This window comes from Mirounga angustirostris, unplaced genomic scaffold (genome assembly GCF_029215605.1).
Source record: "Mirounga angustirostris isolate CCGP_5_RB_7025 unplaced genomic scaffold, mMirAng1.0.hap1 SCAF_5, whole genome shotgun sequence".
Taxonomy (NCBI): Eukaryota; Metazoa; Chordata; class Mammalia; order Carnivora; family Phocidae; genus Mirounga; species Mirounga angustirostris.
The window spans coordinates 149912586-149938868 of NW_026991713.1; the positions used below are offsets into that span (position 1 = coordinate 149912586).

At 42.3% G+C, this 26283-nt stretch overlaps 1 protein-coding gene across 1 annotated transcript in view; it reads left to right on the forward strand.

Annotated features, from left to right (window-relative positions):
• Positions 1 to 26283, forward strand: part of SHISA9 (shisa family member 9) — a 291042-nt gene that overhangs the window by 12003 nt on the left and 252756 nt on the right. Inside the window, exon 2 of the mRNA XM_064590370.1 lies at positions 1217 to 1344. Coding sequence (XP_064446440.1) covers positions 1217 to 1344 — 128 coding nt within the window. The remainder of the gene's footprint in view (positions 1 to 1216; positions 1345 to 26283) is intronic.

Consider the following 26283-nt stretch of genomic DNA (forward strand, 5'->3'; position numbering starts at 1 on the left):
TGGGTGCCAGCCCTGCCCCCATCCCCTCCCCCCCATTAAAACAAGTCTTTTTTAAAGTCCTGATCTTGATTTAGACATAGGATCGTTGCAGCTGTCGTGATTTAAGACAAGGTTATCCTGGAGCAGGGTGGGCCTCTAACCCGATATGACTGGTGTCCTTAAAAGACAGAGACTGTGGGAGACACACCAGGGGAAGATGGAGATTTCTAGCAACCGGCAGAAGCCAGGAAGAGTCAAGGGAGGAGGCCCCCTGTAGGTTTCCAAAGGGGTGTGGCCCTGCCAACATCTTGATTTTGGATTTCTGGCCTCCAGAACTGTGAGACCATAATTTGTGTGGTTCGAAGCCACCTGGTTTGTGGTACATTGTTATAGCAGTCCCGGGAAACTAATACAGTCCCTTAACACCTCTCACCTTGTTTTCTTATTTGTCGAATAATAGTAAAAAATATTAACCCTTGGGTGAGCGTCAGCGAGATTGAACGTGATGATAAATGGGAAGGGCCCAAAACACAGTAGGTGACTCGGGTTGTATGCTTTCCCTTCATCCCAGCTACTGATTAAGAGGGGCACCAACAAGGGGCGTGGCTGGATCACACCAAATCCTCCCTAGCTGCAGGAAACCCAATTCACGCAGGATACAGAGCTCTGCGTAGGCTCTGGCTCAGCCCTGTACAACTGGCTGTGTAATCTTCAGCAGGTTAATTCACCTCTCTGAGCCTTTGTTCATCTGCAAAGAAGGAGTAATAAACCTCAGAAGGTGTTTGTATGCTACTTAGTTGAATTAAGGCTTGTAACGTGATTAGCATGGGGGCCGACTTATGGTAAGTACTCCATAAATGTTATTTATTGCTAATAGTGGGCCATGCTGTACATGAAGAGTGGGGTCTAGCGTTAGCTATGAAGGGGGACTAAGTTTATGGGGTGCAGACATATTAGATTCTTCGCTGAATCCTCTCAACAACTCTGCAAGGTGGGTGATACTGCTCTTACGTAGCTATTGTGAGGAGCGTGTGGACTGTTTTGCACGAAGTCCTTATGTAACCTCTAATTGCAGTGACCATTTTACTCCCTTACGTCCATTTTTCCCTCCCACCCCTAACTAGAATGGCAGCTCGTGGAGTCAGGGGCCTCGTCTTCATAAGCCCAGTGCTCCGAGCACAGCAGATGCCAGTCATTGTGTTTGGAATGAACAGATTTAAATTCTTTCTTCTTTCAGGGCCCTTGCAGATGTCATGAGCCCACAGGGCCACTGCAACACTGACCACATGGAGAGGGACCTCAACATTGTGGTTCATGTCCAGCATTATGAAAACATGGATACCAGAACCCCCATAAATAATCTTCGTAAGTATAGTCGTGCGGTCCATTCCCAGCCCCACTTGGTTATCCATGCAGTGATCATGTGTCTAGATTTCATGGTCTGTGTTTGGGTTCACTAAGAGCTTTTCTGTTTGTTGGCTAGTTAGAAGTTTGGTTTCATCTCTCCAGGATGAAGCTGTGTTTGGCTTCATCCAATTTCACTTGGTTTGTTTCTCGGTTCAAGAGTGATCCACTTGGTTGGTTTCCTATGGTTGGTTCTGTTAACGATTGGCCCTCTTGTTTGGTTCGTGATGGTTGGGTACCTCGTTAACCAATGGTTTACTTGGTTGGTTCATCTGAGATAGTTAATCTGTTACCCAATAACCCATTTTATTGGTTCATCTTGATGGGGAATTCGGTGAACCAATGGCCCATTTGCTTATTTGCTTCTTGAGGTAGACCAGTTGTGATCTTTAGGTTTCATGCTGTTTTCCATGAACAGATAGTAGTTCAGAAGAATTTGATCTTCTTTTTCATCAAAATAAAGTTTGGCAAAAATAAATCACACACTACCCTGTGTGTGTATGCACACACACGTGCACATACGTGTTTGTGTGTGGGGTGTTCAGCTGTGGTTATGTTGGTTTGGGGTGTGTACATGTGACTCAGAGTAGCAAATTCCCTTCCATTTTTCTGCCAGGCGGAAAAAATGCTACATAGGTATTCTGGAGCTGACAGAGCATAGTTGGGGATCTCAGTATGCTCCCTCAATTTTTCTTTCCTTTCAAAGGTCTTTATATACAATATACGTTATGGAGCTGATGTACTGACTAATGGGAGGGGGAAAGCAAGATTGTTTGGTTTTTGACAATAGTGTGCTACTGTGTTTATTCCTAGCAATTATGTTTTCAAGTAACCCCCACATTAAAGTAATGTGGAGGGCTTGGTTTAAAATAACAAAAGCCAGACAATTTAAAAGATGCATTTAGTTGTGGCTGGAGGTTCTTAAAAACATCACGCATTTTAGAGACTGGGTTGCCTTGGCTGAAACTCCACCAGCAGAGCCGCATTGGTGTTTTATTTGCTGAATCATCGTTTTCAACTGTGGCCACAAATTTTTATGCTCGATGGGTAGAGGAATAAATCTGTGGCATTTGATATAGGTGATGCAAATTCTTTGATTCTGCATGGTGATAATTTTTCATAGCCTTGGAAAAATGTTGCAGTATATTTGTAAAGTCAGTTTACACAGTTTGGAAATGGGTTACCAGATAGAATGTCTTAGGTGTCATTGTATTAAATAATTCGACATTATTTATTTATGAACCTGGTTGTAGAATGGCATGAGAAATAGCCACATTTTAGAGCCAAATACATCAGCAGTTGAAGTTTTATGACCGAATCTCACAGCCCTGAAAGATATGGTAAATTGTACCAACTCTGACATGGCAGTTGCTGAGCCCAGTTTTGGCTTTGTTGGAAATAAGCACATTCTCTTTCAGATGTCACTGGGAAAAAAGTTGAACCTAGGTGTATGTGGGTTCCAGCCCTGACACGTGAGCGAATACCATCATGGAGGAGACAAAGTTGAAATGGTGTTGAGTCCCTGGCTATACAAGGTGACTGTTAACAAGTTTCTCATGTGAAGTTTCAATCTTTAGGATGATTTTTGAATCAGCACTCAAATGGAATAACAAACTCATTGAAGTCACCCACGTTTCATCATTGCATCAGGCAAAAGGGCAAGGAACATTAATGAATCTTGTTTCAGTAAGGGACTTTTGTTTAAAGTTGTACTGAAAACAAGTTACTGCTCAGAGTCTCTCAGTAATCAGTGCTATTTATACTAATTAGAAGAAATGTGTCTTGTAATATTCTACTGGGTAGAAGTATACCACAGCATTCCTGGTGGACTACAGAAGAGAATTCCAGGTGTATGCCAACATTGCATTAACAAGATGTTAATTTTGTATATTGCCGCTGGGTTGATCCAGTCCTATTTCCTAGAATTCTTGGGAACATCTGGAAAATAAGAAGCATATAGCCCTTCCACAGATTTCCATTAATCAGTTCAATTTTTGTAACTAATTCAGTACTTGGTAGTAATGATAGGCTTTCTTGTAATGATTTTGTCTTTTTATTGATTCACAGGAGCTATTTATATATTATAGACACAGGGAAAATTTACATGTTCAGGAGAAGGAGTGATTTTTGGGAGTTCACTGAAAGGATAGGCCTCGATGACTGGTATTTATCAGTTGTCAGGGGTTCAAGAAGCCATGCAGTTGCTAGAGCCCATTTTGACCCACAGAGAACTAGGAGAGAAGGAATCCAGTCCAACTGAGAAGTTAGACCAGCTCTTGGTGCCAGAATGAGAATGCACCTATTGAATATAAAACCTTTTTCCGGACATTGTGGGAACTATGAAGATTTACAATTACAAAAAGTGGAAAAAAATGCATCCATTTGTGATATACTGAAAAGGGGCCCATCATGCCATTGTTGGGGTGTTCTTCACTAAACATTCAAGTGACCAGATCTGACAGGGAATTTGATAGCCCAAACTTGAATGTCATTTTTATCTCTTTTCAGTGATCCACTTGACATAGCTTTAAGAGAATCCTCCTGTCCAACTATTTATCTTTCTTCATCTTAATACTAATGCTAGACCCCTTTCTGGGCTTCCCATTATGCTTTGGTCACATGCTAAGAGAATCCAAAGTCAGTGGCAATTGAGAAAGAAGGGAGTGGGGAAGGACTAGGGTAGAGGCAAATGGAAGGGGGCGGAAAGCTTCAATGTGGGGAAATTTTGCCACTTTTCCTTTATAATTTTCCTATGGTAGATTTTTCCTGTGATATGCAAGACTTGCCTTTTTATCTGAAGATGGATTTTTCTTCAGCTGATGCCGTTCGTGTTCTTTCCAGGCATTCAGTGATATTGCCTAAAAATATTTAGTCTGATAATCAAAAGGGCCTCGACCTCTTTGATGAACAGGATGTAGATTCAGATGAGATAGTGATTTTTCACAAACGCTCCTCAGCTTCTGTATAATTATAGTTTGCTTTTGAAGGCACATTTTGTCCTCAAGTGCTATGAACGTGCTTCTGTCTCCCCCACCCCAGCCTCGCAGCCTGCCAGTGACACTCCCCATCCTTTCTGGGAGTGCAGGGTAAATATAGGCTCCCTTTCGTCTTAAGGATGGGTGATGGGAGTGAGGACCGTGGATACAAGGAGAGAGCTCGGATCAACGTCTCTCAACTCGTTTGTGTTAACAGCACACTTTTTTTTTTTTTAAATGCAGTTTTAGTTTTGGAATACTTTTATATTTACAGAGAGGTTGCAAAGATAACACCCAGAGTTCTGTATACTCCTCACCCACTTACCCCTAATGTGAACATCTTACATTACTGTGTACACCTGTCAAAACTAAGAAATCAACATTAGTATGTTATTTTTAGCTGAGCTGTAGATAATGTTTAGATTTCATGATATTTCTTCACTTATGTCCCTTTTCTGTTCCAGGATACCGCATTGTATTTAGTACAGCAAACTTGATAGTAGAATTTTGGTTGGCAGTACTGTTTAATGATGTGGTAAAGACTGAAAACAACCCTAAATAAGTCAGCAGCAATTACAAAGCCTTTATTGCCATAGTATAAAAAGCGTCTCCCAGTGTCTATAAAAACAGCCACATAAAATTATTTACCTGGTCACTGTTGGAATAGAACCAGTTGATATACCGATTGTGCTCTCACATAGACTCGTGGGACAGAGTACCCTCCGGTTCCACCCAAACATGCAACCCCTCTTTGGAATTGGATTGATGTTCCCCTATTTATTTAGCAGCATAATCTGAGCAGGTGAGATCTCACCCTGAACTGAGGAGAAATGCTAACTTGATATTTCAGGATATAGAATCCATCAGAAAGACCAGGCTCCCATTCCAGCCTCACCCCACCCCCTACTGCCCCAGGACCATTCCCAGGTGGGTTTACAAGGAACCAGATGCAAAGCAGATCCATGGTTTAGCCTCTGAAGATGCTGTACAGCTCATGTCTAGGGCCAAATGGATTTCCATTCATTTGTCCATATTTACAAAGGTACTTGGGTGTCGTTTAGTTGACTTTTGGAGACACTGGTCCAGATATTCCCAAATATCTTTTCAAAATCGGGGAATCTCCTAATCAGGGAGGTATATAAGATTCAAACATATGTAAGATAACGAAATGTTAACAATAACTTATATAGACAGCAATCTAAACCCCCAAAACAATGAATCTTCAAAACCTTATTAACTTGGTACTGTTATTTTCACCTCATAAAGGTGGGAAAACTGAGGCTCAGAGAGGTTAAATAGCTTATCGAAAGTTCATACAGCTACTCAATGATGGAGGTGGGATTTAAACAGGGCCAGTCAGACCCTAAGGTCTGTGTTGTAAGCACTACACTACATGACCTCTCCTTCTGGTACAGGTGTTTGCAGAATGGGGAAGTCTTCCCCTTAGGAGTTGAAGTTGATAAAGGATATGCTAGATGAACCCAAAGATCAATTGGCAGTGTAGGAAGGAGAGCTATTTCCAAAATATACTCCAAGTATATTGTGGAGTCCTTCCTTAGGAGGAATAGTAACTAACATTTATTGAGCACTTGCTATGTGCCGGGCATTGTGTTAAAACTTTGGATGCCTTAGCTCGTTTTTTACTGAAAACAACCTTCAAACAGCCTAGCTCAACCCTGCCTCAGGATCTTTGCACTTGCGGTGCTTCCTGCCTACAGAACCCGGCTCCCAGGCTTCCACCCTTTTACATCTTACCCCCAAAGCTGCCTCATTGGAGAGGACTTCCTTGTTTCCCTCTGGCCCCCAAGTCATCTACTGTTCCCCATTTCCCCATTATTTTCTTTGTAACTTTTCTTCCCTCTGGAATTGTCTTCCTCATTATTTATGCCTACAACATAAACTCCATGAGAATAAATGCTATGTGTTGTCATAGCGGCCCCACATGCTGTGGGAACCAGGCTGGCTCACCACAGCAGCCCCATACATTTTTGTCCAGCGAGTGAAAAAGCCCATGGAAGGGGTATTGTTATGCCTGTTTTATGAAGGAGAAAACTGAGATTCATGGAAACTGAGGAACTCACCTAACACGATGACTGGGGTTGACTTTAAAAATCACCAAGAAAACATAAAATTGTGGGGGATGGCAGATGAAACAGAAGAGGGAGAATATTATTGCAGTTGGGTGGGTACAGATACATAGGGGTTCATTCTGTTCTTGTGTCCATTTGAAAATATCCACAATGAAATTAAAAGTGAAAGAACTTGTCCATGGTGTCCTAGTTAATAGACAGAGGAAGTAGGATTCATACCCAGGTCTGTCTGATTACATAGCCTGGACTTTGTTGGATACACATGGGGGTTTCTTCTGGTGAATATCCAGGCTCAGGAAGGGTGGGAATCAGGGCCACTTTTGGGACTTCAGTAGGTGGAGTAAGTAATAAAGCATCACGATCTTTTGTCTTTAATGCATGTAATCGCTGTGTCTTTTAGTTCATATTCTTCAGAGAGACAAAATGTGATTAGTTTCCGACCAGCCAGTGACCTGGCTTCCTCTGGATCGACTGTCTGACTCTGGTTCAATCACTTGGATGTGGTGGAGAGTATCTTGACCCCTCTCATGACTATGGTGGGGCCGGTTCTCCAAGAAGGCCATGCTTGAGAAGTGGGGTGGAGATTGCCGTTTGAAGCTTTCTTGGGGTGGGAGCAGGGATTGTGTCTGTTTTGTTCACCCCTGTATCTCCTGTGAGATGACAGTGCTCAATAGATGTTTGTTGAATGAACGGACACATGCATGGATGGATGAATCTCAAGCCTATGAGCCATAAGAAGCCCACTGGAACCTGTTAGCAGGAACCTTGGGATTTTGAATGTTGAGGAAACTTGGCTAATTCCAACTCCTGTGAGGCTTTAACTCTTTTCAACTCAGCCGCAGCTACCAACACTCTTTGTTTCTGAAATGTGAACATTCTTTTCCACAGTTGGGCAGGCTAAAACTGCTCCATCTGAGGACCTATGACTATTACTGTTTTGGCATTTGGGTCAGTAAATTATAGAGTTAATAAGAGTTAGGGGTTGGAGGGCACCTGGGTGGCTCAGTTGGTTAAGCGACTGCCTTCGGCTCAGGTCATGATCCTGGAGTCCCGGGATCGAGTCCCGCATCGGGCTCCCTGCTCAGCTCCCTCTGACCCTCCTCCCTCTCATGCTCTCTCTCATTCTCTCTGTCTCAAATAAATAAATAAATAAAATCTTTCAAAAAAAAAAAAAGAGTTAGGGGTTGGATCTATAACTGGATTAGCTAAAAACATTAGTAGCTAAAAACAAGTGCAATGGTTTGAGCCAATTTTATGTGGTTTTGGATCAAGAGTTCTGGTTTTCTCTTGAAGTATTCAGTGTTACAGATGAGTCTCTGATGTGGATGATGCCCGCTAAACATATCCAGTGTGACTTTGCGATAGTGCATTGAGGGAGTGGGTAATATGGGCTTGGCAGGTCTCGGGTAACTGAACTGGGTATCTGCTCTTTCACCTATTAGCTATATAATCTTGGAAAAATTAATTTTTTGAACCTCGGTGTCCCATACTATAAAAAGAGCAAAATACAAGATTGTTGGGAGGATTAAATGCATTAACACATATAATGAACTTAGCATAATGGCTGGTAACATAAATGTTGGTCGCTACCATTATTATTTGTGGAACAAGTGAACATTAGTGCTAATGTGGTCCATTAACGAGGGGACAGTGGTACACACCAGCACGAATTCATCGTGCAGTTGATATTTCACAGTGAAAATGTTTTCACTCTGTGTGTCAGTTGATAACACAATCTGTGTGTGTGCATGTGTGTGTTTGTTACTACTAATGTTTTTGATGCAAATGAGAACTAAAGAATCTGTCAATTTCTTCCCGAGGAAATAACTCTGATGGAGCAGCTGTACCATTCTTAGACATTTGTTCCTGTCTTATGTTTTCCTTCGATTCCCGCTGAAACACACGAGCTTTTGTTCTGTTAGGAATATTGATTTTAATATTTTATTTACAGTGGCAGACTAGGCCTGTAGGAATTTGTATGGTCTCAAACATGTCTTGTGTTTCCACCCAGAAAATGAGATTGTGTATGTGTGAGGGTGTGTGAGTGAGGGTGTGTGTATGTGTATGTGCAAGCAACAGAGAAACAGAGCCCTTAAAGGAAAAAAAAAACCAAAGCCTACCACCTCCTGGGCTGTTTTCAAAAATTGCTATTAATGCTGGCCACATGGCATTGCCTAATTAAATTTGCATTGCTTTTCCAAAGTGCTTCAAAGCAGCTGTAGGACTATTTGTAAAGAAAGCCTAGGTGCCCATCACAGTGTCTGGTTTAGCTTAAAAGATGCCAAGTTCTGTTACTTCCATACCGGGAAAGCCTATTCTTGGACACAGTTTCTTTGGGAGAGCATTTCTGTTTATATATCGGGATTAAATGATGCAACATGCCTACTATGTTTTTGACACTTAGCGTGGATATAAAAGGAGTAAAAAATAAAACAGATATAGGTATTGAAATAGGTATTGCACAGCCATGTTATAGATGAGAAGACTGTGGCTCAGAGAGTTTAAGTAACCTGCCCAAGGCCTCAGGCATACTTGGTAAGGAGTTCAGATCCTATACGTGGGTCCAAACACAAACCCATCTCTGTCTGGCTTTAAGCTTTGTGCTCTATTCGTGACGTTTCTTGTACCTTTCCCAAAGACCTACACTGGGTGATGCTCCAGTTATATCTCTTCTTCTCTTTCTTGTCCTCATTTATTGATTTCTGCTAAGAATCACTGTATTAGACTATACTAATCTTTGAAAATGGACCAGTTGAGATAAAGTCACTATTTCTGTTTTGGAGGACTCAGATCTTAGCCAATTTGTCTGATTCTTTATCATTAAAATTTCCATTGAGTCAATCAATATTTAACTGATACTTACTATAATTCTGCTATGAGCCAGGCAATTGGAGGTATGAGGACGAATGAGACAAAAATAGGAACTATTCTCTTGGAGTTTATGGGACAGTGAAATAAATAGGTAATTGCAAAGAAGCGTGGTAGGAGTAAAAGTCAGGGTGCTTTAGGAGCATGCAGGAGACCTCCTCGAAACATCTGGGGTTGAAGGAGAGGGAAGAGATTAGGACCTTTTTTTTGAGAATTGATATTTAGTTCTGAGAGAGCAATACAGCCTAACAACTTCCCAAGAATCATATTGAAAGAAAGCAGAAAAATTTCAGGTATTGATTTTCCCTGCCTTTGGTCGAGGGGAGATCTATCAGTTTTAGAATATAGATCTTTCTGGGCACCTGGGCGGCTCAGTAGGTTGAGTGGCTGACTCTTGATTGCGGTTCAGGTTGTGATCTCAGGGTCCTGAGATGGAGCCCCATGACAGGCTCCATGCTCAGTGGGGAGTCTAATTGAGGCTTCTCCCTCTCTCCTCTACCCCTTCCCCTGCTCTTTCTCTCTTTAACATAAATAAATAAATCTTAAAAAAAAGAATATAAGTCTTTCTTGCAGGTCTGATTAGTTTTATACAAATTGTATAAAAGGAGAAGGGGATTTTGTTTGGTTAGGGTCACATTGCTTTTAGTAGGAAAACAAAAATGCCATATTTAGGAAGACCTAAACTTCAGGATTAGCTGTCAGGAGTTGAATATAGATTCTTTTCAGAGTATTCTTTTCAGTTCAGTCAGCTTGCTGTTCTTCAAGATTAGTGTTGAATTTTTTCTTCTTTAAAAAAATAACAGCTGATACAAAATTAAGCAATATAGTTTAGTACCATAATACATATATTAAAATAATTTATAATAAGGTTTTAGGAAGCTGCTTGAAAAACCCCAATAAGAATTCTCAATAAAGTTAATTACAAGTTGAAAAGGAAACCCCATCACATTATTCTGATAATGCAGTTAATGAAACTAAGTGTAATCATAATCTGAATATTTCATTAAATGGAGACTTAAACTCATTAATTTAGGTATTAGGCTTGGAGTTGTATGCTCACTTGAAGACTGCCATGTTCAAAGCAGAGCCTGCATTGTATTCTATGCATTTAAATCCAGCCCTTTGTCCCCCAAGATGGGCTCGTATTTGGAGATCTGTCCATGGTGCTGAATCACTCCCTGGATGCACTTAAATGTTTCAAACGACCCAGCAAGAAAAGTTTATCTCCTAGAATTTTGGAGCTTGAGGGCACTTCAGGAATCATCTTGCCTTTGGCTCACCCCACTTTTGTTTTCAAAGATGATTAGAAATTGTAGAGAGATTGAAGAACTGTGGGATCCACATCGTGTACTAACTTTCAATTTTGCTAAGAAAGGGAAATTATGGTAAAAATAACTACAAGATACTATCACCATCATTTTATAAATGGTATGGGCATTTTAACACCCAACATGTAGGTAAGAAATACTCGAAATAAAATACAGTTCCTAATCAAATGAAGTGTTAGTTTTTTGAAAAACTTATTCCCCTGTCCTTATTTTTTTTTTTTCTCTCCTTTTCCCTCCCATCCGTTGAAAATGAGAACAAGGATTTACAGTTTGGGGGATCACTGATTATTCCTTAAATGGTTTGCTCATTGAATGAGTATTTATTGAGTAAATACTGGGGGTTGGTGCTAGGGATACAGAGATTGGCTTTGTGTGTGTGTGTGTGTTTAGGTATGTAGGTTTATACATATATGACTTCATAGAGATTATACTCTGTCCATTCTTTGCATTTTACAAGTAATGAAACTGAGGACCAGGAAAATGTATGTTTTTTTTTTTTTAAGTTCTACAACAGTGAAACTTATCAGATTAACACTGTTTTAAAAATTTTATTGAATATTTAGGACAAAATAATTGATCACAAATACATGTTTACTTGGCAGTTCTCTGAAATGGACTTAAAGTTGTGAAGGGAGGGGATAGACTTTATAGCTATTGGTACAGCACTAGTTTAGTTTGATGCCTTACCTGTAATCCAAACAAAACTCTTTGAAATATTCAGATATTCTTGACATCTAAAAAAAAGATTTTTATTTATTTATTTATCACGAGTGGAGGTGGGGAGGGGCAGAGGGAGAGAAAGAATCCCAAGCAGGCTCCGTGCTGAATGCAGAGCCCGACATGGGGCTTGATCGAATGACCCTGAGATCATGACCTGAGCCCAAATCAAGAGTCGGACGCCCAACTGACTGAGCCACACAGGCACCCTGGACATTTTTGACATTTTGAAGAAAATATTGACTTGCCTAGAGCCCATGAATTGGAGGTTGTGCAAGGGCAGCATGTGGTCTTTGACCTCCTTTATTGAGTAGTAACAAGGAATGGAGGAAGTGCTTCATTCTTCAGAGACATTACTTGAAAATGTTAGTGCATATATTCAAAGTCAAAGATGGTCATCAATCAAAAAATTCTTTAATAACAGCCAACAAAGACATTGCATAAACTTGCTTTTAAAAATTGTTCCCTGTGAATATTTTTGTTCCCTTATTAGCTTAGAGGTTTAGATTCTGGTATGCTTCTTAAAACATGTATTTATTGTTATTTTACTTACAAGAATGTGACATACATACATATAGTCATAAAAATCTTCATATAATATAGGACTGAAAATCTTGCTTCTGTCTTTAATAACTCCTTTATAGATACAAACATGATCTTATGTCATATAATATTAATTCAAGGTAAACTAGAATATTTCATTTTATTTCAACATGTATGTACCATGTATGACTTAAATACTTAAATTTCATCTACTTTGTTCATTGTTCTATCTTCAGTGCCTGTGATAGTGTCTGCCACATAGTATGAGCTCAATGTGTATTGCTAAATGAGTGAATGAATTTATAGAATTTTGGCACTAGAAAGAAATTTGGAGATCAGTTAGCTGGTCACCTCAATTTACAGTACTGAATCATCATCTATAAATTTTACTTGCCTAAAATTGCTTCATTTTTGGGTAACAGCACCTTGATGTTTCTTTTGGGGGAACCGTTTCTCATCTAGGTTTTGAGTGCAGCTAATCTCATCCTCCTCTTCCAAGTGTGAGCTTTTGACTCTGTCATAAGCCAACAAATATCCTGTTTCTACAGTGTATTCTAAATTTTGGAATAATATCGTGTTGGTCACCCAACTTTGTTATTTTTCTTCAGAGTTGTTTTGACCACAGTGATGGGTTCAAGACTAGGCAGGTGACCCAGTAAGACCTAGGTCCACAATTTTGTTGCTGTACTGGAGAGAAAATAACTTACTGATAGGGTTGCAAGGAAGAGAAGATGTTCTCCTGGAGTTTCTGGAAGCCATCTTGTCACTACAATGTGGAAAACCTCCTAGAATAAAGCTATTATGCAGAAAGGCAGAATGGAGAGAGTGAGTTTAGTTCTGATGATACTGTTTGAGTTCCTGGATCCAGCCACAATTGAAGTGAGATTTTTAGTGACCTAAGAGAATGAATTTCTTTCAAACAATCAGCTTGAGTTGGATTTCTGTCACTTGCAATGGAAAGAACTTCTGTAAGCAAAAGCTGCATTTTCTAAATTAGTTTTCAAAGCATGTATCTCATTTAAATCTTACAAAAATCACCTGGGACTATAGCCTATTAGCCAGGAATACCCCAATATATGCATAAATGGGCTAATTCTGTTGTGATTTCATCCTACTAGACTGTGAGCTCTTTGAGGTCTGGGATTAGGTCCCAACATTTGCACTTAAACATATAGTAGGCAATTAGTAAATATTTGGTAAATAGACTAATGAAGCCCTGCCACTTAACTAGTTGTGACTGGTCTAAGCTAAGTGACTAGAACCCCAATCTCCAAAAACTAGAACCCCAGTCTCCAAACTCCAGATCTAGTGCTCTTGCTTCCCCACCTAGCATTTGAGCATTGCGCAGTTTGGGGGTATAGTGACTTCTGGTCTTCACCTTCATTACATCATGAATTACATTACCTGCTTACCACTATCCAATTGAGCTTTCCATTGCTCATTTCCACTGCAATAAAATAAAAATATCAAACTCCTCACATGGCTACAAGATCCTGCATAACCTGCCAGAGCTCTTGTCCTTCTACTCTTTATCTCACTTCACCACAGCAAGTTCTTTTTTTCTTCTTTGAACACACCAGAATCACTGCCACCTTAGGAACTTGACTTTTGCTCTTCCATCTGCCTGTGACACTTGTCCCCAGATCTTTGCAAGTGCATGCTCCTTCCTGTTATTCGGGTCTTGGCTAAACTGTTATCTTTTGGGGAAACCTTCCCTATAGAAAGCAGCCTATCCTATATAAAAAGTCCTACCACCATCCCTCTCTATTAGGTCCCCATTTTATTTTCATCATAGCTCACTCCCTAAAGTCATCTTGTTTACTAGTTTTCTTTGTGTCTTCCCCACCAAAATGTCAGCTCCATGATCCTGGGGACCTTGTCTGTCTTGTTCCCCACTTGTATCCCCTGCTGCCCAGCATAGTGCCTGGTACATGGTAGGTGCTCTATAAGAATTAATCAAGTGAATGCTGTCACAATACAATCCTGGGCACATTTTCAAGTATTTGCCACTGTTACTTTTTCTTTGTCAATCCATGGGGGTTTGATTTCTTGTGGACTCAACCTTCAGTGTTGTTATCAGAGTTTAGCAGATGCCAAATTATGTGCTAAGAGAAGTTGCATACGTTTAAAAGATCATGAACAGATATTCCAGCATTACCTGGAAATTATGAAATGTCACACAAAGACAATGCTTTCAGAGTCCAGTCGACCGATTTAATCACAATTGATTTTTTTCAATAGCGTTTCCCTCCATTTCTTTCAGCTTCTTTGGATCTTAGATTACCTCGTTAATGTCCTATCCGTGCTGACTCTCAATTTCATCAGCGTGAAAGCAAATTAAGGAAGGAATTGGGTGTGTTTAATATTTATGCAATGACTATGGTGTGTTGATATGGATAATAATAAAAAAAAACTTTAAGTCTGGCGAAGTAACGTTAATAATCTCCTGCTTTGGATCACAATATTGATTTAAATGTATTGCCAAGCAGAGTATTCTATCTCCAGCAGCTATGTTCTACATTTAATTATTATATTTGAAAGGAAGTCTTAACAATCCAGAGGGAGGAGGTGGTGGGTACAAGGAAAAAAAAAATCACAGTAGACCCACAGATTCATTTCATATCCTGTAATTGGGCAATCATCCAATGGCAAGCTCTAAGCCCTGGCTTATCCATGGTTAAGATCAAGTATTTACCCACCCTTTGACTCTGAGCCCCCAAATGCCCCAAATATGCCACCAGATCTTATAATCCTCACCTCTGGAGCAAAATCAGGTCAGGCTAAGAAAAGCACTTAAGAACAAAAGATTTAGTCTTAGGATTTTCAATCATAAACTCTCTGAGCATCTCCTGCTTCCCAGGATACTTTTTAGTAAAAGCATGGAAAAAAAAATGGGATGGATTGTGTTGTGGATAGAGGGGATGGAGGGAGGAAGTTGTTTTTTTGTTACATTTTCTTGGTTTTCTGTCTTTGTGCTCCATTGTGCTTGCTTCAGCAAGGTTTCTGTTCATGCCCGTCCATTTTGTTAAGCAATCACTCTGTATGTGAAACCCTTTATGAGGTTTACATGGGGTAAAAGGAAGAGCACCAATAACATCTACTGGATAGCTGCTGTGTGGCAGGTGTTTCGAATTTAATTCTCTTAACAAAGAGAAGGTGGGTAGGATTATCTATATCTGACAGAGTAAACTGGCCCAGACTATCCTTCTGCTACATGGATTCAAACACACTGTGGTCTGACTGCAAAGCCTGGGCTCTTTCTTCCACCCAGAGTAGGCACCTAGGTTTCCTGTTGGGTGCTGTCACTCATGACCACTAGCTGCTGCCTGAAGTGGAGCGTTGAAAGGGATTTTGCAGCTGTATTCCAGCTCCATGGGAATGAGTGGTGAGACTCTTCAGCCATGGCTGTGGCTTGTGTGCTATATATTTATGCCCCTATTTCTGCCACACATAGGATAAAAGCCCCTCGAAGGACTTATGATTTGGGGGGCTTCTGGTGGCTCTGTCGGTTAAGCGTCCAACTCTTGATTTCAGCCCAGGTCATGATCTCAGGGTCGTGGGATCAAGCCCCACATTGAGCCCCGCATCAGGCTGCGTGCTGGGCCTGGAGCCTGCTTAAGATTCTCTCTCTCCCCTCACCGTTTGCACATGCATGTTTTCTCTCTCTCTCTAAAAAAAAAAAAAAAAAAATTATGATTTTGTAAATGAGGGGAGATAAATGCAATATAAAATGAGGTGATATAAACCAAATTGATGGATTGGGAGAGTCTCAAGTGTGTTAGTGCCTAATGTGTGGTGTTTGAATGTATAATAGGTGATTAGCATACCTTTGTTGAATGAATGAATGAATGAATGAATACGTGAATGGACAGTTGGAGGCATATGATAACCTTTTGTTCTTTTAGGTTCTCTAGTTCTCTAAGCTATTTATGTTTATCAAGTCATACTCCCACAAAACTACATATCAGAACTACATTCCTTTTAGTTTCCTATACGCATGCCAATCCAGGACTGTATCTTAATAGTATATCCTGTGTGTGTTTTTGTTTTTTTCAATCATGGTTGATGTAACAAAGGGCAATGTGAAGAACGCATATGCATTCTTGTAAATCTGCCATTGAAAATGGGACATATTCTATTATTCAATATCCTTTATATAGAGGATGACTTCTGGATTACACATTCATTCCACAGACGTTTGTCTTGCATTATCTAAACACTGTGTTAATGGAGCAAACAAACAAACAAACAAACAAAAACCAAGCCACATCTCCGACCTCTAGGGTCTACACATGAGTGGTGGAAAACTGTTCTTATATTCAAGAGATCAAAAAAGTAAGAATTATTATTTTTGATATGCATAGGATCAAACAACGAAGGTAACAGGATCAAGAATAACAAGGCTGGCATCACTGAGGTGACAATTAAAATGAAGCCTAAGAATGAATGAGAAGGAACCGTCCAAGTGACGAGTAGGGGGAAGTGGTCTTCTAGGCAGAAAACCCGAATGTGCAAAGGCCCTGAGGCAGGAAAATACTTTGTCATGCCTGTGGAAATAAAGGAAGCCCAATTGGACTAGAGTCTGGTGAGGGAAGGGAAGGGATTATATAAGTAAGCGTAGAGAAATGCTATTCAGAAATGAAAGGGAACAAAGTGAGATACTAAGTATAGACTATCGCTACAATTTTTGAGAGCCTACTGTGACTAGGCACTGTGTTACATGCTTTACGTCTATTATATTGTGTCTCAGTGGTTGATCTGTCCTTGTGATACTGCTTCCCAGTGGGTGTTCCACTGAACACTAGTCCTTTGAGATGTTCTGCAAAATGAGCATTTCCTGGCCTAATAAATTTGGGAATACCTCCATGCTCTCTTGCGTCTTGGAGATTTTCAGTAACATATTAACACATTAGAGACTCAGAATAAATGCTATGAAGCCATTAACAATTCTGTTCATTTCCGTGTTTCTCAACCTGATATATCTACTAGACATCTTTTTGTATAATAATCATGGATCTGTAGAGGAAATAACATCTGGAGAGCTAACTTTGAAGAACGCTGTGGGTGAATGTGAACCTCACCCTCCTTCATCCCCTTCTTTGGTGGTAAACTCATTATGTCCCAAGGCGATCCATTCTGCTCTCAGGCAGGCCTCATTGATTAGGGAATCTGCCTTATGCCCATTCTAAAGTCACAAGCCACACCCCTTAGAATGGCCTAACAAAAGAAGTGGAGGCCAAAGCTATTAATAATGTTCTTTCCTCCTTTCTGTGCATACTAATCCCTCCTTCTTCAAGGTTTAGGGTCAATGGGCTATATCAGGGTGTTCTGGTTACGAGCAGCAGAAATCAGTGCCGTATGACTCATGCAACAAAGGAGCTCTTTTGATGAAAATGGGATAGTTCATAAAACTGAGGGAATATCTGAAGAGCAGAGTTTGGGCTGGTGGGAACCTGGGCAGCAATAAGCAGGGCTGGTGGCATGAGCTAATGGTACAGTCTTAGCAGAGATCCCCTGCAGATGTCAATCATTGTGACCTTTTTTTCTGTCTTTGTGCTCACTCCACTTAAATTTAAGGTCCGAGGGGAGAGGGTGGTAGGCCCACATTGAGTCACGTGCTTGTCACTTGATGAGGGAGAGCAGGTACCTTGAATGACAGTCTCACCAAGATCACCCATAGTAAGGGAGGTGAGAGCCTCCAAAATGAAACTGAGATGTTGGGCCGAGTAAGTAGGGGATGGGTGCTGAGTATTCCAAAAGAGAAACAAACAAATCTCTAAAGGTCGAAACAAATCTAGTGTTCTGCCTGATCTAGCCTCTGGATATTATTTGCCCTGCTGTCTGTCCATGTCTTCCACCCCACTCACTTTTCCCAACTTCTGGGTGCTGCCTGGCCAGCTTTTCCTGCATTGTTTTCCCTCCCTGTGCCTTAGCTCTTCTGGGATGTGTTTGTCTTGTGCCTCTGATTCAGCCTAATAATGAAATTTATTGAAGGTCTCCTGTAGAAGTAAGTGTAGGTGAGCACCAAGGGATCATTCATGGGGGAAGGAAATCAAGGTAGGAAATGTGGGATGTATTGAGGGAGGAGGATGTGGTTGGTGAGGAAGGAGATGTGTGGAAACACGGGCTCATGGAGGTGCCAATTTGCAGAAGCCAGCTGGGGCAGGTGCCGAGGAATGAGCCTCGCTAGGGCAGACGCGATGGCACCGGGAGTGAGGGGGGGATGACGCTGACTGATGAATGGAAGGCCCTGAGGTCCAGGTTAAGGAATTTCGAACCCAGCCTCTTGGAGTTCTTGAGCAGATGCGTCCTGCCTTACATCACTTGTCTGACTAACAGCCGTCTTGTTGGGCTGGTGGATGAGAAGGGCCTTTGAAAAGAGTTTGGGGAAGCTCTCCAAGCAATCTCGAACGCACCAGCCACTACCTCAGCCCTGGAATCCTCCTTCCAACCCTGCACCAAAGCGTTTGGAGGTTGCTAGGAAACTGGGGATGCTTGAGCAGTTGGGATCTGATTATAACAATTCTCTAAGTTTCCATGGTTGGAGGAGGGAGCTGGCCAGTCCAATGCCACGCTTTCTTACCTTACCACAGAGGAGAGCCAGGCATAAGTGCTTCTAAGCTATGCGGATTCAATTCTGTGATCTCAGGTCAGGGATGGGGAGAAGTGAATGGGAGAGGGGGAGCCAGAGAGAGAGAGAGAGAGGACATAAATAATGTCGGTATTTCTGGTCACCATTCCACACAATGAGCATATGCTGAAGGAAGATGGGAGACATGAGTCTGCTTTTGCCTCAGACAGACTCACTTCCCACGAGCTTCTCCTGAGTGTGATTCTAGCATTTAAAGATATGCATTTTTCATGTAACTTGGCCCCTAAACACAAGCCAGTTATTTCATCTGGTGCTCAATCAGAGAAACAGCCATCGCGGGGAATTCTGGCTGAACATGATTTTAGCTGCTCCCTCTGGCCTCAGACCCCTGCACAGGATGGGGCTCCAATGTACGGTTCTGTGAAACCCCCACTTGGTGCCCACAGCTGATACCATTTAATCCCTGCCTGCCGACTAGCCCACTCCTTGGCACAGTGTGGACTGACTGGAAAGTAGTGGGGCTTATTTATTTCTTCCATACCCCCACGACGTCTCTTCTGAGGTCACTGTTATAACCTGGAGCAGAAAATACGGCCACGTACCCTCATACAATTAGCCGGTCCTCTCGTGAACCACGGGCCCGTGCCCCATGCCGTGTGACCCCACCGATGCCCTTGCATGGCATATTTACTGGAATTTTAGGGATTGATTTTTAGGTGGTTTGTGTAGCTGGAGATTTCCCAGAAGGACAGCTTCCCTAGGTCTCTGGGCAGTGTATTCTGCCCATTTACATAGAGCACATTTTAAAAATTAATGTATTTATCTATCTGAATAGGTCAATATGTACATGGAGAAAAAAAAATCGAGTAAAAATAGATGTAAAGTAAGCACTAGGTGTCCCCTGTCCTCCAGTGCCCTGTCGTCCTCTTCAGAGGCAACCACTCTAACAAGTTTATTGTCTATTCTCCCAAAGATCCTCTATGCATTTATTAACATTTATAAACAGCTTCGTACCTTGTTTATTTCACTTAATAGTCCATTTCTACTCAGGCAGCTCAGGCTCCCATAACAAAATACTACAGATTCCATGGCTTAAACAACAGAAGGTTATTTCTCACAGTTCCAGAGGCTGGGAAGTCCAAGATCAAGGTGCTAACCCCTTTGGTTCCTAGTGAGCACTCTCATCCTGGCTTGCAGAGAGCTGCCTCCTTGCTGTGTCCTCATGTGGTGGAGGAGAGATAGCTGGTGTTTCTACTTCTTAAAAGGGTACCAGCGCTATCAGATTAGAGCCCCACCCTTGCTGTCTCATTTACCCTTTATTACCTCGTCACCCACCCTGTCTCCAAATACAGTCCCCTTGGTGGTTGGGGCTTTAACATATGAATTTGAAGCCTGTGTGGGAAACATACCCAGGGAGGTAGTTACTTGGCCAAGTGGCTGTGTTGGGATTTGAATCCCTAAATCTGTCCAGCTCGTGTTTTCCCCCTCCATCAGCTTTTCTCAATCCCCCTCCCCCTACTCCTGCCCACGCACACCCCCCCACCCTAGCCCTCATGGTGATACTCGATGAAGCAGCACAGAAATGATAGAAATGACAAGGCCTCTGACATATACTCAGCATACAAGGACTTGTTACCTACAGGGTCCCTCAGCTGAACCTCATTCTCTGGGGCAGAGATGCTGAGAGCAAGTCTGGGGTTGGGACTGGGACATACGGCTGTTTAACAGTCTTCACTCTTCTGCCAGGTGATGCTAACATAGATGGCCCTGGGCCATATTGTGAAAAATACTGTCTTAAGAGTCCCAATTATCTAGGTAACTAATTTGGACTCTGGTATAAGGGGTAGATACTCAACTAAAGGTTGACTCCTCCCAGATATCATATTTTAGTGGTGTGACTCACACAAGGTCCCGATGAAAAGGAAGACATTTTTGGTTGGATGAACCCCAGGGGCAGGGGGTTCTTCTGCCCACTTGTGGTTCCTGCAAGGTGGTGCCCACTTTCCAGGGTCTGAGGCAGAGACCAGAGGACGGGCTTGGGGGTCCCTTAGACGTAGGTCCAAATTTGTGGGTTCTGCTTCTTATTGATGGTGTGACCTTAAACAAAGTACATATCCTTTCCCTGCTGCTGTAGGAAATGGTGGTGTTATTATCTAGTACTTTGATGGATTGCCATGAAGATGAAATGACATTGCATGTGAAACCACTGGCCCACTTCCAAGGGCAGCAAAACCCACCAAACAAAACAAACACAAGCAAACAAAACTACTACACCTTGTCTTCCCTAGTGTCACAGTGATAATCCTTGGCTACAAATCCGTCTTTGTCCATGGTACATGGTTAGACTGTGCCTCATCAAATCATCACTTCTCCCAGACAAGTTCAGGGACATGGCAGTTTTTTGTTTTTTTTCTTTGTGAGGACAGAGACTCTGGAACAGTCTGTTACTTGGGTTGGAGCCATTGGAGATCCTCAGTGCAGTGACAGCCTGATGGTAACGTGAGATCGTAACAGCTTGCATTAATCATGGAGACAGGAGGTGAGGACAGGGGAAGCTCTTGAGGACAGCCCCCCGACATCTGCAAGCCCCTCAGTGCAATCTTTCTCAGGGCTGAAGGACAGGAGATTCTCACTCTCTTGAACTTCCCTTCTCAGTAGGGGAGAATAGAGCCTTCAGAAATTGGTAGAAGTGAGCTTATTTCTGAGCAGGAAAGGGCAGAAACAGGCCGAGAATTATTAATGGCTGAAATGTTCTAGAACCAGTTTCAGGAATGTTCACATGTGGAAAGAACCTTCAGAAATGTGCATCGTTGGAACACATTGCCTTTCTCCTGATCCCACAGAATCAAGTTGACCAGCCATGTAAGGATGAATCCCCCAGCATCCACAACAGAGTCTAGATAGCAGCTTTGCAAATCCCATTCTTATATTTGCTGAAGGGTGTCCATCAAAGAGAACATCATCTCCATATCTTGGCATTTCCTTCCATGAAGCCCATTGTACTTTGAGAAGCCAGTGCTAGGACAAAGCTTTGCTTCTCATAAGGAGCTTCAATGTTCTCATTACGGGCAAAGGAAAATGATGTATGTAATCAGCCTACCCTTTCCACTTTGCTTACCCACAAGCACACAACCACATTCAATCCTGTATTGACCCTCATCTCCTGCTCTCTGGTTTTCATTTTGCTTTCCTCTTGGTATATACCCAGTACTAGGTCAGGATCTTTTAGGTTCCAGCAACAGAAGCCTAATTAATGCAAGCAAAAAGGGATTCAGTGGGCCATGTCACTGGCCTTCAGACATGGCCGGGTCTCGACAAGTGTTCTCAGAGCTCCATCTCTCCATCTCTAGATTTTTTTGTTTGTTTTTTAAAATTTTATTTTATTATGTTAGTCACCATACATTATATCATTAGTTTTTGATGTAGTGTTCCATGATTCATTGTTTCTGTATAACACCCAGTGCTCCATTCTAGATTTTGTGTGCGTCTCTTGACTTAATTTTTAAGACAGGCTCACTCCCTGGGGTGACAGCCCTAATCCAGCATTGTCCTTAGCTTCTAGATCCCAGAGGCTAGGAAAGCTGTACTTCTCCATGAGGTTGGAAAGAACCTTGGAGAGGTTTCTGATTGGTCTCTGATAGGTCATATGACCATCCCTGCACCAATCACCTTGACCAGGTGGAGTGGTGCTCTGATTGGTCATTCTGGAATCATGTATTCACTGCTGGTGGTGGGAGGAGTCAGCTCCATCCAAGTCTCCCAGACTGAACAGGACCATTGTTGAGCCTGTTTGTGTTTATGTACGTGGCATATTTGAGGGGGAGTTCTTCAGAGAAGAGATTCCAAACAGACAACAACCATCAGCAAAAAACCCTCCACGCCCCCTTCTTCTAATTCATATTGTTCCTTGTCAGGTTGTGTGATTGTTTGTTTATATCTACTTTGCCGCCTCAAACCCTTTGTGAAATGAGGTGGAATAAATACATGATAAGATGTGTAAAATGACTGAAAAGACCCATCAGTGCATCTCTCCTTACAAAAGGAGGGTGGGCGGGGTTGACAGAGATAGCAGTCGGCAAACCCAGCACCGGCCTGAGCTGTGGCATGCGCTGGAGGTGGAGAGCTCATCTCTGACTTCCTTCACACTTCCTTGCTGTGATGGGCACCCTGGTTTAAAAAAGGACCCTGCCTGGGGCGCCTGGGTGGTGTAGTTGGTTGGGCGTCGGACTCCTTGATTTTGACTCAGGTCGTGATCTTGTGGTTGTGGGATGGAGCCCTGCATCCGCTCGTGCTTGGTGTGGAGTCTGCTTGAGATTCTCTCTCCCCTTTTGCCCTTAGCCCCCTGCCCTTCCTCTCTCTCAAATATTTAATCTTGGGAAAAAAAAAAAAAAAAAGGACCCTGCCTCCATTTGTGGATGCCCATGAGGGGCTCATATAATCCAAGTAGCATTTTACAGATTGATAACCAAAGTTGAGAGGAAGCTGCGAGTTCAGGCTTCACATCTCGAAATTCTTTGTTTTTTTTTTGTCATCCTCTCTCCTCCTTCCTCTCTTACAGGGTCTCCCAAACTTGACACTTTCGACATCTTAGGCCAGGCCAGATAATTCTTTATTGTGCAAGCTGTCCTGTGCATTGTAGGGTGTTTAGCAGCATCCTTAGCCTCTACCCACTACATGCCAGGAACACGCCCATTCCCCAGTTATGACAAAAATGTCTCCAGACATTGACAGATGTCCCCCTGGGGGTGAGGGCATGCAAAGTCATCCTGATGGAACCCAATGCTCCATTCGAATGTGGCTCCTGAGAGAAGAGGGAACTCGTATGACTTGGTCTCTGTTTAATGCCTCTCGACCAAGCACATTGTATGGAACTTAGTGGATGCTTAATAAATATATATTGTTTTCTAATAAATCTTTGTCGACTGAATGAACTGGCCCACTTCGAATTTATTTCTAGGCACTCTTAGCGTCCAAGCAGCCACGTTTCTTTGCATTAGGAGAACCAAAATAAATAATTTGTATAAAGTCTTACCTTCTTTCGGGGCTATGACAAGCACTCAATAAATGTTAGCTTCTGGTGTTGCTATTATTATGACTGTTTCCTTCCTGGAGTGGTGCTAAGCCCAAAGCCGTGTGGTTATTTTGCACTAAAAATCATCAGTGTTTCTTGAACCCTAAGGAGGGCCTGGGCTGAAATGGCTGGGTGTGTCTGAGGGACTTTGTGGGGGCGGGTGGCGATTCTCCATGAAATGACATCGCCATGGGCTTTTCTTAGAACCAGAGGTCTTTGACTAGAAAGCAGCTGTGGAACTTAAATGTTTTCTTAGGCAGTAAGAGCACTGTACCCTCCAAGCCTGAGTGTTTGGAAGTTGTAGGAACTTTTTCAGTGTTAATGGGTCTGGAGAGCTGCCTTGGCTTGATTTTTGTGGAAGCTGACCCTGAGACAAGGATCTGAGGGCAAGGCACGTTTTTGGGAGGTGGTCCCAGAAAACACTGGCAGGTGAAGGTTAGCAAGATGGGGAAGGCGATAAGGGTGTGTATGTATCAGGCCACTTAACCGCCTGGGCAACTGGAGTTCAGTCCTGCTGAACTCTCTCCCCAAAAGGGGAGAGAGAATCTCAAGCAGACTCCACACCAAGCACGAGCGGATGCAGGGCTCCATCCCACAACCACAAGATCACGACCTGAGTCAAAACTTTGGGAGCGCAGAACATGCCTTCAGAGTCATTGCAATGGAGTGGCAGGGGAGGTTGGGGGCGTGCAGTTGAGCCACCAAATTCTAGTTCAACACTGGTTGAGGGCTGCTTCCAGAGGCATCGATACCAAGTGTGTTCTCCAAATAGAGTGAGAGTTGCCAGGCAGAGGGTCACAGGTGTCTGCCGTTGGCGGCACTGGCTGGAGAGGTGAGTGCTGACCAGTTGCTGGCAAGGCACTTACAGTATGTGCTATGGGGCATTTGGTGGACAGCCGCAGTGGTGCTAAAATCCTACAGCATCCAAGGAAGATCCTCTCAAGGAAGAATTATCTCACCCTGAATGCCGGTAGATAGCCCTTTGAGAAACACGATAAATGAGAATAGTTATTTCCTTGCTCCTTTGGATTCTGCAAGAAAGAATCCTTTTTGTTTGTTTTATTTTGACTTATAAAAACAATAACTGGTTATTAATGGAGTAGTTGCTCCTTGTAGAAAGTGTAAAGTACAAGAAGAAAATCCCCGAAAAACATACAATTTGGTGCATCTCCTTTTTATTCTGTCTATAGGCAGTTAGAAGTAGTGGCTAGAAAAAGTGAGTTGACAGTCAGACAGTCTTGGGTTCTAGTCAAAGTCCACCACTTACTAGCTATATGGCCTTGAACAAGCTAATTAACCTCCCTGAGCCTTAATTTCCCCAACTGAAAAATGGGAATAATGATATAGGGTTGTTTTGAGAATTAAATGAAATAATATTTGAAGAGTATTTGGCTTATAGTAAGCACTCATCAAATATGGCATATACAAATTCATCTTTTAGAAGTGAGAATAATATTATTAGCTTATCCTTATGAATTAAAATTCTTCATATTATCTTTTCATGTGTCCTATTTCATGTTTTGTTTTGTTTGGAATTATTTCATTGGTCTGTTCTTATGGACTTTAGAACTTTTCACAAACATTCTTTTTTTTTTTGAGGTTTTATTTATTTATTTGAGAGAGAGAGCCGGGGGGTTCAGGGGAGGCAGAGGGAGAGGAAGAAAGAGAATCTCAAACAGACTCCTCATACCCCACACGGGGCTCAATCTCAGACCCTGAGATCATGACTTGAGCTGAAATCAAGAGTTGGATGCCTAACCAACTGAGCCACCCAGTGCCCCCACGAACATTCCTTTAAACTATTGTGTGATTATTCCTTTGAGTACCATATTAGTTATTTAATGCTGCGTAACAAATTTCCCCACTTGGTGGCTTAAGACAACAATAATTTATTATCCCACATGGTTTCTGTGGGTCAGGAACTGGGGAGTGGCTTGACTTGGTGGTTCTGGCTCAGAATCTGTCACGAGATCACAGTCAAGATGCTGGCTAGGGCTGCCATCGTTTGATTGGGTCAGAAGGACCCACTTTCAAGATGACTGCACTCTTGGTGATAGTGTAAATCCCAGGATGTGAGAATCACTGGAGGCCATCTTGGAGGCTGGCAAATATGTGGGCACTTCTTAACTATCTGTTGAATTAATTAATGAATAGATGTGATGCAACGGTCTTCCTGTTGCTGCGTATTTGGATTATTTCTGGGAGGAAGAATCTTTGGTCCACGGGAAGGAGCCTGAGTGGGGAGGCCAGACTGCCTTGAAGCTCATGACAAAGCTTGATTTTTCTCATGCTAGAGTTCCTTGTCCCATTAGAAGCGAAAAGCCGAGGGGGGCGTGGGGTGAAAATGTGCACGGCAAGGTGCCGGAAAAGGATCAAGTCAGGTAACAAGGTCATCCTCTGTGTGGATGGATACCAGCCCATGAATAACAAGACCTGATAATAAAGCGAAATATTTTTGGAGCATTTGCTGGTTGCCAGGCACTTGGACTTTTGTGTTAATAATTACAGCACCTCCTCAAGGTAGCCATTCTTTTTTTTTTTTTTATTCTTATGTTAATCCCCATACATTACATTATTAGTTTTAGATGAAGGGTTCCATGATTCATTGTTTGTGCACAACACCCAGTGCTCCATGCAGAATGTGCCCTCCTCAATACCCACCACCAGGCTAACCCATCCTCCCACCCTCCTCCCCTCTAGAACCCTCAGTTTGTTT